Source organism: Pararge aegeria, chromosome 9, assembly GCF_905163445.1.
Source record: "Pararge aegeria chromosome 9, ilParAegt1.1, whole genome shotgun sequence".
Classification (NCBI taxonomy): Eukaryota; Metazoa; Arthropoda; class Insecta; order Lepidoptera; family Nymphalidae; genus Pararge; species Pararge aegeria.
This window is the reverse complement of record NC_053188.1, coordinates 19711972-19728271: the sequence shown is the minus strand read 5'-3', so window position 1 is coordinate 19728271 and position 16300 is coordinate 19711972. Positions and strand designations below refer to the sequence as shown.

Here is a 16300-nt window from a genome sequence, read left to right as displayed (position 1 = left end):
GCTTTGAGAATTAAATTATCGTGTTGTTTTTTAGATTTTCTATATAAATTATCTCTATGACGTATGCATCTCAGAAGACCAGGAGTAATCCAGGGTTTAATTATTCTTTTTTTATTAGGGATGTTAAGAATGTGACTGTTCTTTTTTATTGCCCCTGAAATTGTTTTTATCAGGGTACTGGCCGCAATATTGGGGTCAGAAGAAGTTAAAATGGGAGAGAAATCTTCTTGTTCAAAACACCCGACAATGCCTCGGATATCTAATTTTAGGGATGTCCGATTAGACATTGGTGCTCTAACTTTCGTTTCACAATAAAAAAGGATAGGAGAGTGGTATGTAATTAAAGAATCTAACACCAAAGTGGTGACTTGATAGGGAGATCTGAAAATGATATGGTCAAGGCAATTGTTAAGTCTAGTGGGAATATGGTGTGCGGGAAGCAAACCGTGTGCAGCGAGCATGTTAAGGTAGTCGTCTGAGTGGGGATCGTGATTGTCGGGTATGATGTTAATATTTAAATCCCCAACGATTATTAGATTTTTATTCTGTGAAGTAAAACTAATAGGCTATTAAAATTGCAGTTTATACTTCGTATATTAACATGCATAACTTTGAATAGATAATTTATATTATCTACGTGAAGTATTGTGTCTTCAGGGGGGGCAAACAACAGATTTTGGCGACGACGAATGATCAATATCATTTATTATATTGGTTATGTCATCCATTAAATTGCGTTTTAGAAATAAACAGATGAACTACACTAAACACAAACCACTGTACCACTTTAGCGAGAGAGTTGTTTACGTCTTCAAAAGCTAGTTCACGTCGATTTATTTTAAAAGTCAGTGATGTATCATCGGCAAACTTTAAATATGTTTTGTATTAGCTCAACACATGCGTCGAAGTCAGGAAACACACCACAATCTATACAATTATTAAATATTAAGGCTAAATCGCGTGCAACAATATCAATTAATGATTTGACAACGTTTACGGAAATGCCCCACAGATCATTTGTTTTTTTATTATTTAATAATTTAAAGGCCTTAATAATGTCAGAGCCACTAACATGCCTGAATTTAAAAGAATGGTTACACTCGGCACATTTTCCTTTAATAGAGAGAGAGCCATATCTGGTGAAGAGTTCAATGATTCTGTTGTGGAGACGGGTATGTTGGTAAAGAAGGTTTTAAAAGCAGTAGCCACCTCGAAATCTGTTGTTAAGGCTTTATTATCTACATCAAGTTTCAAGTTATTATTTCGTGGTGTTACTCTTTCCGTCTCCTCATTAATTATGTTCCAAGTAGTTTTGATTGCATTGCTGCTATTTTTAATTTTATTTTGGATGCCACGCGGGCAAGCGCGTTTAAAATTCTTGGAAAACAATTTAACATAATCCCTAAACTCATCACCAGTGTTATATTGACGTTCAGCACACAATTCGTACAGCTTTTGCCTATTTTTATGAAGTTCAACCCACTCCTTAAAAACTAATGTATCAGTAATCACAACCGACTTACTAGTAAATATAGAATGAAATAGTCTATTAAAGGTATTGAAAAAGGAGCTGTACATTGCATTTGGAGTCGCCCCTGAGGGTAGGAATGGGAGGTCATTTACTAGGCTAATTCTCATATTCTCTATGCGGTTGGATGTTACAGGAACAAATGTTATTTTACGTTTAGAAACATTTTTCTTCACATTTTCAAATTGAATAATTTGACCACAATGATCAGAGTCTAATTTACTAATAATATTTTTGCTTATAGGAATTATATTTGTAAAGATGTTGTCCAAACAGGTGGCGCTAGTAGCAGTTATTCTTGTGGGCTCCATAAACATATTTGATAGATTGTAAGTTTTAAATAAATTCAATAACTTTATACTTAAAGAGTTATTATCTTAAATGTTTACATTAAAATCTCCGCATATTATTAACTTTTTATTACACTTTGATATTTTAAATAACACTTCATCCATTACCTTTTTAAAAAGTTCGACAAGAGTGGCCTATAAACAGTAACAATTATAAATTGCTCTAGTTCAACCGATGCTAGCTCTATTGTCCGTTCAACAGACAGGCTCACAATATCGTTTCTGTTTTTAAATTTTAAATTTTTATTTAATAAAATTAAAGAGCCTACATGAATCGCTGTAACCCTGGTGAACGAACTACCAACCTGGTGGTTACCAAAATTAAACAAATATTCATGGGTTTTCAACCAGTGCTCAGTAATACATAAAATGCTAATGTTAAAATCATCTCTAAGTCTTTTCATCTAATACATTGAATATTTTGGTGAACCAAGTTGATATAATTAGAATTAGATTTTTTATTATATTTTTGGTTTAATAGTAAATTGTGCGACCCCTTACTATAATTTTTTTCATATATGCCTGAGGGAGACTCAGTTGTCTGCTTTTCTAAGCAAGAGAAAACCTCTGTTGTCTCCTTAACTAGTTTAAACTAAAATGACTTGGAATAATTTCCAAGGTTTTCATGTCAAAATTATTACACTGCTCAATAAAAGCATCTGGTTTAGCCAAGTTCTTGGCTGTTATGGTAAAAAAATATGATAGCGAAACAGCTATCTGTTGTTTAAAATAGTGTGATAGGTAATATCTATCTCGGTACAATTTATAAAAAGGATTAGCACATTTGCTAAAGTCTATAACATTACATTTATTATTATACGTATGTATGTATTTTGTGTGATTGATTGTTAGAGACAAACTCTAAGCTTTTGTGTATCGAAAGATTTGAAGCAGGTTTCTTGCTAAATTCTTCCTCGAATTAGGTTTCCGAATTGGTGGTCGAATCATATTATTTATTGAAGATTTAAAATACTAATGTATTTTAAATATAAATAAAGTAAAGACAAATCAGTAACGTAAAGTTTGGTTTTATGGAATCAGCATCTTTTATTTATATCGTATGTAGGAAAACCACGCCTATTTTATGTAAGTCTTGTAAGTCTTATTTTCCTGACAACTTTGATGTAAGAGTCTAGCTCTGTATCTCTCTTTACCTCTACTCTAAGGGCCTTTTTAATACCTTCATATTCAAACAATCTTGTCGAGAGCGGTCGCGTGGGATATGCTAGTTCTATTCGAGCGGGACACTCGACATCGCCGCGTGCTCCGCTTAGAGTCTAAGAGCTAAGCGAGAGCTGCAACCACTCTCGGCTAGACCGCGCCGGCTCACAGCCCCGGCAGCTGGTCCGAATAAAGCATTCATTTATTTCATTCAAGCAAGGTATTGGAAATAATGAAAATCATATATTGTAAACAAACGAATTTATTTCGTCTCTATCAAAAGAAATTCGACTTATCTTCGATCACGTTATTTCGTCGTATAAACTATTTATATAATATAATTTTATTTACAATAATATCGTAGTCTCTGGCGCCTAGCGCGGCGGCGGCCGGTGCTTGGCGGCGGCGTACGCTATCTCGGACAGGCGCACGTCGATAGGCGCGCGCTCGTCGTACAGCGTGGGCGCCTGCAGGATGATGCCGGCCGAGCCCACCAGCACGGCCAGCGTGAAGATCCACAGGAACAGCCGGTCCAGTACCATGGCCACGTACTTCCAGTCCTCCTTAACCTGCGGTGAGTAACGCCCAATACTTTAGTAGTACTTTCGCAAGCAGTAGAAAGCAGAGAAATGCAGTGAAAACGAAGTGAGCTCGGCAGCAGCGGCGCCACGCGCGGGGCACTCACCCGGGTGGACTCCTCCTCCTTGCGCGTCTGGTCGGCGATGTAGTTGATGCCGTCGATGGCCTTGTGCAGCTCGGGACAGCGGTGCCAGCGCCGCAGCGCGTCGCACAGCGCGGGCGCGTCGTGCACGCGGCACGCGCCCGGCGACGCGGGCGCCGGCTCGGGCGACCAGCCGCCACTCGTCACCAGGCCTGCGCTGCAAGCACACGGAACGTGACGGGCGGGGCGGGCCGGGGGCGGGCCGGGGGCGGGCCGGGCGGCGACTCACAAGCGGCTGCGGTGCGGGTCCAGGCGGCAGTGCGGGCGGCGCATGACCAGCAGGCGCGGCAGCACGTGGATGAACACGCGCCGCACCCAGGGCGCCATGGTGTGCGTCTGCGGCGAGCGGAAGTGCACGTTGAGCACCACCACGGTCACGCAGATGCTGCAACAGGACGGCGGTGAGCGCGCGCCGGGCCGCGGGCGGCCGGCATGTACCGGCGCGTACCTGAACGTGTCGAGGATCATGGTGAACAGCACGAACTTGCCGAGCAGCGGCACCACCAGCGACGTGGGCGGGATGATCTCGGCCAGCAGCAGGAAGAACACGGTGAGCGACAGCAGGATGGAGATGGACAGCGACACCTTCTCGCCGCTGTCGGAGGGCAGGTAGAACACCAGCACCGTGAGGAACGAGATGCCCATGCACGGGATGATGAGGTTCACGGTGTAGAACAGCGTCTTGCGCCGCATCGTGATGTTGAACGTGATGTCCAGGTAGGGTTCATCACAGCATGTGTAGAACTTTTCATTTCTGAAAAATGTAATAAACTTCATTATAAACAAACGTGAAAAAAGCGATGAACATAATAACATTTTTAGAAATCTTAACTAGCTTTTGGGGGTGGCACTGGCTGGGCTCCCTCCGCAACAAAATAACTTTATAAGTCAAAAATAAAACCTGTGTGGACGTTATTGAACGTTTGAATTGAAATTGAAACACGTACAGAAAAAAAATAGGCGTAAAAGCCGATCTTTTCCTGACAACGCTACGTGGAAGATTCAACAAAGGAAAATACTACTGTAATACATATTTTTATTTGCAGGTGATGCAGAGTTTTGAGTGTATCCGAATACTTCTATCTAATAAGTTATACGAGGTGAAAGGATATGATTTGTGCGTATGTAGTTAATGTTAATCCAAACATTTTCAGGTTGACACACCGCCACACCGCCACCAACACAACCAGGCGATAGCGAACAGGTCTCAAGTACATAATATGCTTCGTGTAACATTAAAGCCAAATTAATACAACCGTTGTACGTACCAATAAAACTTTTATTAATAACGAAACTCTGTTTTTCTTAACTGCATAAAACAACGTTGTAAATACGAGAATGTTACCGCTACGGTACGCCGCTACAACGAGACCTAAGGGACCGTGAAGTGAGGGTGATCGTTAATACGATGACGTGATGTTTGTTTATTTTCTTACTGGGACCAGACTAACCTGTTAGGAGTATGGCAGTTATATTAAAGCCATACCCCTAATCGACACCATAACTTGCAACGCAAATTGGCTTGGACAAATGGCCACTGCCCGCAGTGGCGTGCATAGGGTTTTTGGTCAGGATATGCATTCAAAAAAATAAGTACTGAACATGAGTAGGTACCTAACCTAACATTGTTTGTGATACCCATGTAGATCTTCTCATCATCTCCTATTTCCAGTAGGTATAGTAAGCTCAGAGACGACCGACTAGCGAGTTTTTAAAATTGTCTGCCATTGCGGCAATTACATTAAATAATGTTTTTTAGTGTAAACAATAAACAAACATAGGTATTATTATAAATAAATAATGAAGCAAAACATTGATCACTGCTATTCGCCTGTTTCTGTAAGTCAGACAGAGTTTTTTTTACGTGCCGCTCCTTGTACGTGCCTTCCTTCCTTTACGAATAATCTCAATTAAACGTTAGTTAAGAATTAGCTCTAAACTTACCTACATTTTCCAAGCACACTGAACCATCAGATCACACGCCGAATATAAGAACTTTCTTACACTAAGAATATTCCTCACAATCATTTACAAACAGTACACTGTCACAAAGGTTAATGTTAACAATAATAATTGTAATTATTTACAAACAACCGTACAGCAAACGAAAAAAACAGTAATTAATTCTAATTCGGTGAATATAAGTTGTTATGACAGAAGGTAAAAGGTAAACAATAATGGCGCTGAGCGATCGCCAGCGATAATGAGAATATCATAGTCAAAATATGTCCGTAATATTTTCTTAGTACACAAATGTTATTAAAAGTAGTCATTTGAAGAATATTACTTCATCAGTTACCAATGGCACCTGGTATACGTTAATAATTTATTTAACATAATTCGGCAACTTTTAATTTGGTTATTTTAATATTCTTTTTGAACAAATTAGGTACTTATAAATTTCTAAAGACCTTGAATGTAATGAAATTTATTGATAAATTTTTTAACTACAAAAAAGAATTATTGCCGTTTAAAACAATAACAAACAAAGCAAATTACTTGTGCTTATAAAAAAACAAAGCATACATTTGGATTTCAAATTTCCGTAAGCAGTGCTTTTAAGATTTGCACACAAGCGAAACATCTATACTGGAAACCTGGAAAACTCGCACACATAGAAAGAGCAAAATATTGTGTAAGCACGCACGCGATTATATCACTATACACCAGAACTTCATTGTGTGCACGGCGATGCATTCAATCGCCGTGCTTCTATGGAGACCGCGGCGGCGCGGCGCATTAATTCGAGCGACGAATAAAGGATTTACCCGGCAATGGATACTTAATCGTGAAAACCCCAGCTAATTTTATGAGATTTAAATTATATTTAAAGCGTTACTTTTTATTTAGGGATACTGTTTACAACTCAAAATTAAAATATAGTCGAAATATTCTTCAGTTTGTCTATTTTAGTTCTAAACCATGACACGGGACTTGTCCATTGATTTACATAGAAGTGCGGCCGGTTTTAACTAGATGGCGCTTTTATAGTTTTCTATTAATTGTTTAATTTTTTTTCAATCTTTAGGCCCTGAGGTCAGGGTATGCACTGCTTATTTGCATCTATGAGATGCACGCCACTGACTGCCCGAGATCGAGCAGGTTTCTTCTTAGAAAACTTATTGTACCAGGGAGGTCTAAAATCTATGTTTAAAAGTGTGTGAGAAACTGGTGAAATATTAATAAATTGGACATTCATACCTAACCGCAGGAACTTCAAGTATGTCCCATTCGACTGAAGTATAGAATTCGCTAAGATCCACGCCTAGTTCCACGACATTGGTTCCTCGGGCCTCGTCGATGTGTCGCAAGTCCACCTTTCACAAAAAACATTTCATTACAGCAATGTTAAAGTATAATTTTATAAAAGACATTATTGTTTGTTTTTGATCCTATTTTAGTCTGTGGTACTCATAGCATTATGTGGCAGCTGCTTTCGCAAGGACAGGCCACTCTCTGCCTACATAACTTCTGAGGATACATTGTAAGATATGTTTTCTTTGTGACTTTTTGAGAAGTCAAAGCAACGTTGCACACTGGCACAGATCGTTATGGTTAAGCTCGCAGGTCCAACGCACGCTCACACAACCCTACAACAGCTTGCGCCTCGTGCAGCAGCGGTCGACTACGACGCGGCAACAAGCAGAGTTAGTGATAAATGAGCTCCATACCTGGAAACCATCATAAGTCCAGGAGCCAAACTTCATGATGCAGGTCTGCTGGTCGAAGGGGAAGTACTCGACGTCGATCTCGCAGGAGGACTTGTATATGGCGGGCGGGCGCCAGTCCACTCGCCCCGTGTAGTTCAGCGTGGCCTTGGTAGCCAGCGTCACCTCGAAGTTGCCATCCGCACTGGGACACAATACTTCATATGGATAGGTACAACTTTTTAAGGGTTTAATAAAATATATCGAAAAGAGAAAAAAAACAAAAATGAGTATTCTGTTTCCTAGAGAGCTAGAGATCGGTTAAGGATACGTTAATATTGCGGTAAAGCAAAGCCCTCGTCACAGCCGGGTGCCAGGAGTCCTACAACCCGCTGCAGGTGTGTTCACCCCGTTGCATGGTGCCCATGTACAGGGGTGCTCAGTATGCTAGGGATAGCGGGGGTGCAAGGAGACTACGGGGTGCAGGGAGCCCAGTGCGCGGGCGCAGCGAGGCGGCGGTTACTTGTTGTACAGCACGATGTCGGGGCGCCAGATGTGGTCGGACGGCACGTGCAGCATCTCCACACCGCCGTACTCGCGCGGCTCCCACGACAGCTTGTAGTCGTACCAGCTCTGCGGGCGGAGGGCATTCGTTGCATCCACTCAATATTCAAGTGTATTTCCCAAGTAAAACTATTGTTCAATATTTACCTGTTCCACCCATAAGTTGGTTGTCATAATCTGGTTTTTTAAGTTCTGTAACAAATTACTTTGATTATTTAGAGGATGACACGTCGATTTTAAATTACTATGTTTTACTAGATACGTTCCTCTTTTTAGGCACTATAAAATTAGTAATTTATATTTTACTGGCACCGACAACCAATGTTATAGAAAATATTTATTTCTTGGTTTTTTAGTTGTCAATATTTCTTTTATTCGCAGGGTTTTCAATAAATTTTACTTTATTAATCAGATGTGATACTATAATCTTAAGAGAATGTAATTGACATACTTCTGCCTAAATTTAAGATAAAAACTACTTAATGGCTTGTGCTTCGTCAGTTTTATTCGGTAGACGAATATCAAAAAATTTAAGGTTTATATTATTGGGCTTCTAGGTTTCTATTTTGGTTTGGACATTGTTATTTAATTTTACAGTTTTAATACCTCATTTTTCTGACATTTGTACAAAACGGAAAAATAATTTTATACTTAAGGTGTTAAAGATTTTCGTGGTAAATCAATATTTCTTAAATATAGTTCAGCGGGTACATACCACCGTTGTGTGGATTGTGGTCCCTTCGTCGTGGTGTCGTGTTAAGAAATACTTAAGGTGTTATTGGCATGCCATAGGATGGCAGATTGTAGCACTGAACATGTCATGGCACGCAAATAAAGATTTTAATTCGAATTTGTATGGATGAATATGTAACCCGCGCGTTTGGCAATGAAGTTTGAGTAGGCGACAAGTGCGGGAGGTGCGGGAGGTGCGGGAGGTGCGGGAGGTGCGGGAAGTGGGGCGCGGCTCACCACGTCGATGAGCTGGCTGAGCTTCAGCTTGATGCGCACGGTGAGCGCGTCGCTGACGTTGAGCACGGGCCGCACCAGCTTGTTGTAGTTGCTGAGCAGGTCGTCGTACAGGCGCTTGGCGTCCGGGTTGCCGGCGCAGCCTGCGCACACCACACACGCGTGAGCATCGCTGGGCTCACTACTACTTCCGAATAAAAAACAATAAAGCTTAATTTCGCAAACATGCTTGGATATTTGAGCCTTCTTCGAGATAAATAGAAGTTGCTGTACTGCCAAATAAATGCGTGCAGAGGCACTAGTTGTATGAACATCCGCATCCGTCTTGATCTTGGTGTATAATTAAAATGGAACGATCATTTACTCCGAGAATTGGCCACCAAGTAATAACATATTAAAGATTTAATTTAAATTTCAAGGTGGCAAATAGAAGCGGTTTGTTAAAAAAAAAACAAATGAATGCTAAAAATTATTGTTGTAAATGCTCGTCGAACAACAAAGTTACAAAAAAGCTATAATATCCCACAAAATATTTTTTGCATGCAGTGTGTACCATTTTGTCATCGTACCTTATATGATGCGATTATATTAGGGGTAAAAGTATGAAATTGCCAATTTGTACTGAAAACTAGACACTCATTTTTTTTCTAACTTGTCACATATTAATTTACCCACTGAATGAATGATTATTATTATAATTTAAACAAAACATTTACCCTCATTCTCTATATATTGCTGCCATCTGAACGAAAGTTAATTTATGCCTTTATTATAAAACTCGGAGGATCTAGATTCAGCACTGTGAGAAAGCATATTGCACTGTCCCCCGGGAGGAAAATCTTTTATCAGGTTGAAAATGTCCAAATCACAAAAAAATATTAGTCCGTTGGAGCAAGGTCGGGCAAGTAAGGGCTATAACGTATGCTGGCAGCTCGTGTATAGTTACTACGGTTCCAAGTTCGGCGCAGTCAATTGCTTGGCCCTGGCCTCAGCCCTGACGCAGCTAAAGCGAGTGATACCCTGAGCAGACCACCAAATATGTAGTTAACATTATTTTTTTATTAGTAAACTTTTCTTTAATTTTCGCTTACAGTTTTGTAAAGAATTGCGTTGATGACACAATTTGATCTAGGCTTCGATACCGATTCCAGAAGGCAGCACAAATTTCAACACGCATTTGATTCTCCAGATTAGTCTAATCATGAGCCACTATTTTTCATATTTTTTATATTATTGATTTTACACAAATCAGCCAAGTTGTAAGGTAAGGTAAGGTTTCACCATGCTGTCTTCTTTTTAACTAGACTTGGAGCGTTACTAACTTGTGCGGGCGGCCTTCCACCATTTTGGAAGTTTCCCAACGAAGAAAGCACGGTGCGGTTATAAGTAGTCTCCTCTATTGCGTGCTGTTTCAGCCGCGTTAGTTCCGCTTCGTAGCTCGTTACAAACTACTACAAAGTATCTAACTACTACTAACTTCGGCAAATTAATACTTTAACCATACTACTTAAATTTAAATCAATGTTTTAACCATAAACACAATTGTGTATTTGTAATAAGCAATAATAATAAGTCGTATTATTTTTCTAATAACTCTAGTTTCTGTTTTAATATTGTGTAGCCCTATTTTTTAATATAAGTTTTCTAATTTGTGGACAATGACGTGGGTCTTGTAGTATTACTAGTGCTATTTTATTTTAAGATGTATTTTCTGTTACTTCTGTGCATGACTGTCTGTTGGCCCTAATAAATATAAAATAAAATAAAAATAAATTGTACCGGCCAGCAGCAGCGCCAGCAGCAGCAGTCTCGCCGCGCGGGCGGGCACAGCGCGGGCGCGCATCGCACGGCGCACATGGCGTCAGCGCATGGCGGCCCGCCCCGCCCCGCGCGCCGCCCGCCCCGCCCGGCCGGCGCACACTGCCGGCCAAATCGCAGCGTCAGCAGGCGCCTGCCCACGAGGCCGAGTGGAGGCCAACTGACTTATGGCAACGTAAGGACTAGCTTTTGCCGCGTGTCACCTGCGTCGCGGGTCGGTGGATGATGTCCTTAGAGCCTATTTCTTGCCTCGAAAGACGATTCGGGCGGGTAGATCTTGCGGCCGGTTAAGACAACTCTACGGCTAACACTTTTTGGTCTAATCCAGAAATTGAACCGACGCTAAGCACTGTGGACGGGATATAGTAAAGAAGTAGTTATTTTGCTCTACTTAGTTTTGCAACATCCTGGGGGGCATTCATGAAGAGTACTAGCGGGGCTTTTTTTAGGGGCTAAATATATTTAACAGTTTCATAGCTTAAAAATATATTGTACTTATCGACTCACGGGCCTACGTCCGTAGGGACTTTCAGACCGATACATACATATGACGAAATAAGATGTTTCGTTTGTTTGCCGCAATTATCGAAAAAGAAGTACCTTTAGACACTAGATTTCAATGCATATATTTACATATACATATATACATATATTACATATATTTGTATATTTACATATATAAATATAAAAATATATATTTCAAGAGGTTTATGTCAGCTTAACCCGGTTAACATCGCTATGGTCGTACATTGGATGCGTAACATCAGCAATATAATCCACCGAAAAAATTAGTTAAGGAATAATCTATGTGGAGCTTGCTAATAATAGGAATGGGCAGGATTGGTTGTTATACAATAATTTATTTATTTATTTATTTATTTAGGGGACAATCAACAGGTTACAACAACAACTCTTAAAAAAACTAAACAAAAAAATGTTGACCATGTGGACCAACGTTGGTCTTTTCTTTATTTTAAACGACCAATATTCTGCTCAACACTTGCAAGAGTATTTTAAATTTCAATACACACTTATAGGTCGTACTCAACGTGCATCCGTGCGTGCAATGATTCTTTACGACGACCGCAATCAGACTGTGGGACGCCCTTCCCCAGAGTGTGCGACGAGAACCATCTCTAAACGTAGGTATTCCAGTCAAGTGTACATAAACATTTCTTAATACTTCAGAATGTTTCCAAATACTGTATGTGTTTATATCTATGGATATATATATATATATATGTCGCCGCGGAGGCTGAGCGACGTTTATTTGAACAACTTTAACTCTAATTTTAACTCGCAACGTATTTTTGTAACGTAAAACCTTATTTCATCAAGTCAAATGATTTGATGTTGGATTTGGTAATGTTAATCAAATAACTATTACGATTTGTGAGATAGTTCTACGCTGTCACAACAGATGGCGATCAGGGATGAAATGATCCTAATGAATTTCATATCTGATTGCCATTATGATCTAAAAAATTAAAGAAATCAATTCTACTAAATTTCTAGGACTTTATATTGATGACTGCCTAACATGGAAAATTCACATTGAAAATGTCTGCATTAAATTAAATCGTTTTTCTTATGCGCTGTAATTGCTTTCAAGGGTGGTTAGCCATAATACAGTAATGATAGCATATAATTCTTACGTGACTGCTACTTTGCGATATGGTATATTTTTTTTGGGAAATGCAACTGACAGAGAAAGAGTATTTAAATCACAGAAAAAATGTATATGTGCTATTTGTCACTTAAAACCAACAGACACATGCAAACCTCACTTCCAAAAATTAAAAATATTGACTAGTGCATGCCTGCACATTAATGAAGTTGTTGTATTCATCAAATTAAATGGAAATCTGTTGAGGCGAAACAAAATTAGTTTTTCAAAACATTCATCTGCGCAGTTTGGCAAAAGTATTTTTAATTTGGCACCTAAGATTTACAATAAATTACCGGAGGAGCTGACTGATAAAAATCTTAGTACATATAAGCTGAAACGCAAATTAAAACAAATCTTACTGAAAAATGTTATTATTCCGTAGATGAGTACTTTGCTGGTACTTAAGGCCTAAATTAAATTCATTGTCATTATATAGCATCGGCCATAAAATTGACATTGTAATTAATTATTTTATATTATAATTGACGTAATCTAATTATTAATGTTTTTAAGTTAAGATTTGCATGCCTCTAAATAGGCTAAAACATTGTTCGGTATAATTTTTTTAATATCTATAATTTCACATGTTTTTTGCAAATAAATGATTATGATTATTATCTAACCTAAATTGTACTTAACTTAACTTACTTAACTTTTACTTAACTTACTTTTAATAAATAAGTAAGATTATAATTTTGTAAGAACTTGTAGCTCCGTTTCAATAGATGGCCGCACTAGTTATGAAATGCTGATAACTGCATGTAAAGATTTTGCTGCCTGACTGCCAGCAAAATCTGCGATAAATACTTTGTTAATTTATAATGATATGTCGATGTAATTTTTAATTTGTTTAATTAACAATAAGTAAGTTTCAAAACGATTGTTACCACCTGAACGAGTACGACCAATAGGAGTCGATCACGTGGTCGCTAGTTTTGCGCAGAAGACGTGGTGCGCAGTAGCGGACTCGTTCAAGATGACATTATTATTGAAAAATTGGACGATTGAGCTTGCAAGCGTGATAGACGCAATAATATAAAATTATGACGAAATAAATAAAGCTTTGTCGGTGTTTGATTGGGAAAGTTATTTACTTTCTGATGATATTGAAGTTTCGGTTGAGAGATTTTATATTAAGTTAAATGAAGTTATTGAGAAATTTGTCCCTTGTAAGTCTTTTAATTGTAACGCTAAATATCCAATATGGTATAACCGGGCATTGGTTAAGATAATCCGTGAAAAACAAAAATTTCACCGTAAGTGGAAAATCTACAACCAGTATTGTGATTATCAATCTTTTTCAATACTAAGGGACAGGCAGAAGATTATGGAAACTGAGTGTTATAACAAGTTTATTGAGAGTGCAGAGTATAAGATGGGCATAAATAGCAAATACTTTTGGTCATACGTTAAATCTAAACGTAAATCTAATGACCTACCGGACTCGATGTACATTGGTGATGTTAGAGCCTCTGATGGTGAGACAATTTGTGAATTGTTTAATAGTCATTTTAATTCGGTTTTTGACAAAAATAAGGACTCCCCTAGGGATACTCAGTCTTTAACTTCGTTCACTTCAATATTTGTTAATTCTGTTTCCTTCAGTGTGCCCCTAGTAGCTTCGTATTTAAAAAAAATAGATATTAGTAAGGGAGCAGGACCCGATTGTATTCCTCCTATATTTTTGAAAAGTTATTGCTATCAGCTGGCGTATCCCTTAGTATTATTATTTAGACAGTCCTTAGGGCAGGGCAAAATGCCTATGGTATGGAAAAAGTCATTTATTACTCCTATCTTCAAATGTGGTGACAAGCACAATATTAGTAACTATCGTCCTATTTCAAAGTTGAGTACTATTCCCAAATTATTCGAGAAAATTATATATGATACCCTTTTTCGTATTATTCGACCAATTATTATACAGGAACAACATGGGTTCGTTACACGGAAGTCTACAGAAAGCAATCTCTGTGAATTCCTCGACTATGTCTACAGAGCCATGGATGCCGGGGTTCAGGTTGATGCTGTGTATACCGACTATTCTAAAGCATTTGATAAAATATCGCATGAAATTCTCATACAGAAGCTCGATAATATTGGTATACATGGTGACCTGTTACGATGGCTTGCATCTTACCTTAGGGATCGTACCCAGGCTGTAGCTATAAAAGGATAATGTTCCTCATTCCTGCCAGTCTCCTCTGGTGTCCCTCAAGGCTCACATCTTGGTCCGTTGCTATTCAACATCTTTATCAATGACGTTATTTCTTGTTTTAAAAATTCAAAGGTTTTGCTTTTTGCAGATGACATGAAAATTTATAGGTCTATCAATACACTTCATGATTGTAAACTCCTACAAGAAGATCTTTTTAGATTGAATACGTATTGTAAAGTCAACCTTCTTGATATTAATGTCAAGAAGTGTAATGTTATTACTTTTACCAGAAAGAAAAATCATATAATTAGTGATTATTACCTAAGCAATAGCTTGCTTGTTAGAGTGGATGAGCTGCGTGACCTGGGTGTACAACTTGATAGCAAGCTCTTGTTCAGGTCGCACATAAATATAATGACTAATAGGGCATTTGGAATGCTTGGTTTTATCATGCGTGTTACTAAGGATTTTAAGAAGACGTCAACTCTGGTTCTTTTATTTAATGCCTTGATACGTTCTATTCTTGAATACTGTTCAGCATGCTGGAATCCGCAGTATAACGTGTACATTGATGCAATTGAAAGGATTTATAGTAAATTTCTGCGTTATATTAAACGTCGTAATTTACTATGTGATCACAGTATATCTGCAACTGAAATTACTTTAGAAAAAAGACGCGATTTAAGAGATCAAATGTTGTTATATAAAATAATACATAATTTAGTTGACTCCCCTCTTCTTCTAAGTAATATCGATTTTGCATGTCGTAGGTTAAATGCAAGGCGTAAACCTCCCTTTGCGTGGGCTAGATGGAAGACAAGGTATTCGGCAAATAACTTTTTATCTCGTGCGTGCAATGCTTTTAACAACAAATATTGTGAGACTGACATTTTTCATGTCAAAATTGGCACGTTTAGAAAATTTATTTTGACAAAATAAGTACTATAGCTTTAAAGTTTTTGTTTTTCATTTTTGTTTTACTTACATTATTATTATTTTTTCTTTTTTTTTGTATAATAATGGCTTGCTAGGTACTTACTCCTAAGCAATTGTGGTTAATGTTATCGTGTTATATGTATAACCAAGTTGTGGAAACTTTATTGGTCTATGTGATACAAAAATACGGCATTACTTTTATGTATAATTATACTGTTTGTTTCCCTTGAAAAGCTAATAAATAAATAAATAAATAAAATAATTATCATAATTCTAAAAAACAAATAAGTTGTATTTTGGTTTCGATTTATGATTAATTATAATCTATTTTCATTCAATCTTGTTTGCTTCAAACTAAATTTTAATTTCCACGAACAGTGTAAACGGCAGAACCGGTGACCCAAGTTAGGCCAGCGGTTCAGCATCTTTTATCACTCCAAATTTAAAGTATAGAATATGGTAATCTTGCTGAAAAAAATGAATTCAATTGTCTGCGAGATAAGACAACAGAAATTGAGAGCCAATGTTAAAATGACTTAAGGTGGTACAGTTAAGTAAGTTAAAGGCGCAGGGCTCAGCCCGAGACAGAGAATAATCGCGAGGGTTTTGGCTAAAAATTTTTTTTTTTGGAAAATTTGGGGTTCCGTATTTTTTCGTGGCTGGACTAATTTGTTGGCCGGTATATACCCAACATACCTAATGGTGATGCTAGGCTGTTGCTGTTTGTTATTTATTTGCTTATTTAGTCTGTAGTCTTCAAAAAGGCCGGTTTGAATGGCGGTTGC

The 16300-nt window shown here is 38.2% G+C and overlaps 1 protein-coding gene across 1 annotated transcript; it reads right to left on the bottom strand.

Moving 5' to 3' along the window:
* Nucleotides 1-3291: 3291 nt before the first annotated feature.
* On the bottom strand, nt 3292-10780 carry LOC120626196 (acetylcholine receptor subunit alpha-like). The gene is made up of 10 exons (XM_039893579.1): nt 10717-10780; nt 8941-9080; nt 8119-8163; nt 7931-8040; nt 7432-7612; nt 6962-7077; nt 4209-4514; nt 3990-4145; nt 3725-3917; nt 3292-3608 (listed from the first exon to the last, which is right to left on the bottom strand). Exons 1-10 carry the CDS (start codon nt 10778-10780, stop codon nt 3414-3416), a joined length of 1506 nt encoding a protein of 501 aa, XP_039749513.1. The 3' UTR covers nt 3292-3413.
* Between the last annotated feature and the right edge of the window lie 5520 nt (nt 10781-16300).

What these genes read in the sequence shown, in the direction of transcription:
- LOC120626196 (XM_039893579.1), bottom strand. Translation starts at nt 10,780, where the DNA reads ATGCGCGCCCGCGCTGTGCCCGCCCGCGCGGCGAGACTGCTGCTGCTG. An exon ending in CCAACTTATGGGTGGAACAG is followed by an intron (nt 8,041 to 8,118) that starts GTAAATATTGAA and finishes CTCCGCCCGCAG; the next exon opens with AGCTGGTACGACTACAAGCT. An exon ending in GACCCGCACCGCAGCCGCTT is followed by an intron (nt 3,918 to 3,989) that starts GTGAGTCGCCGC and finishes GTGTGCTTGCAG; the next exon opens with CGCAGGCCTGGTGACGAGTG.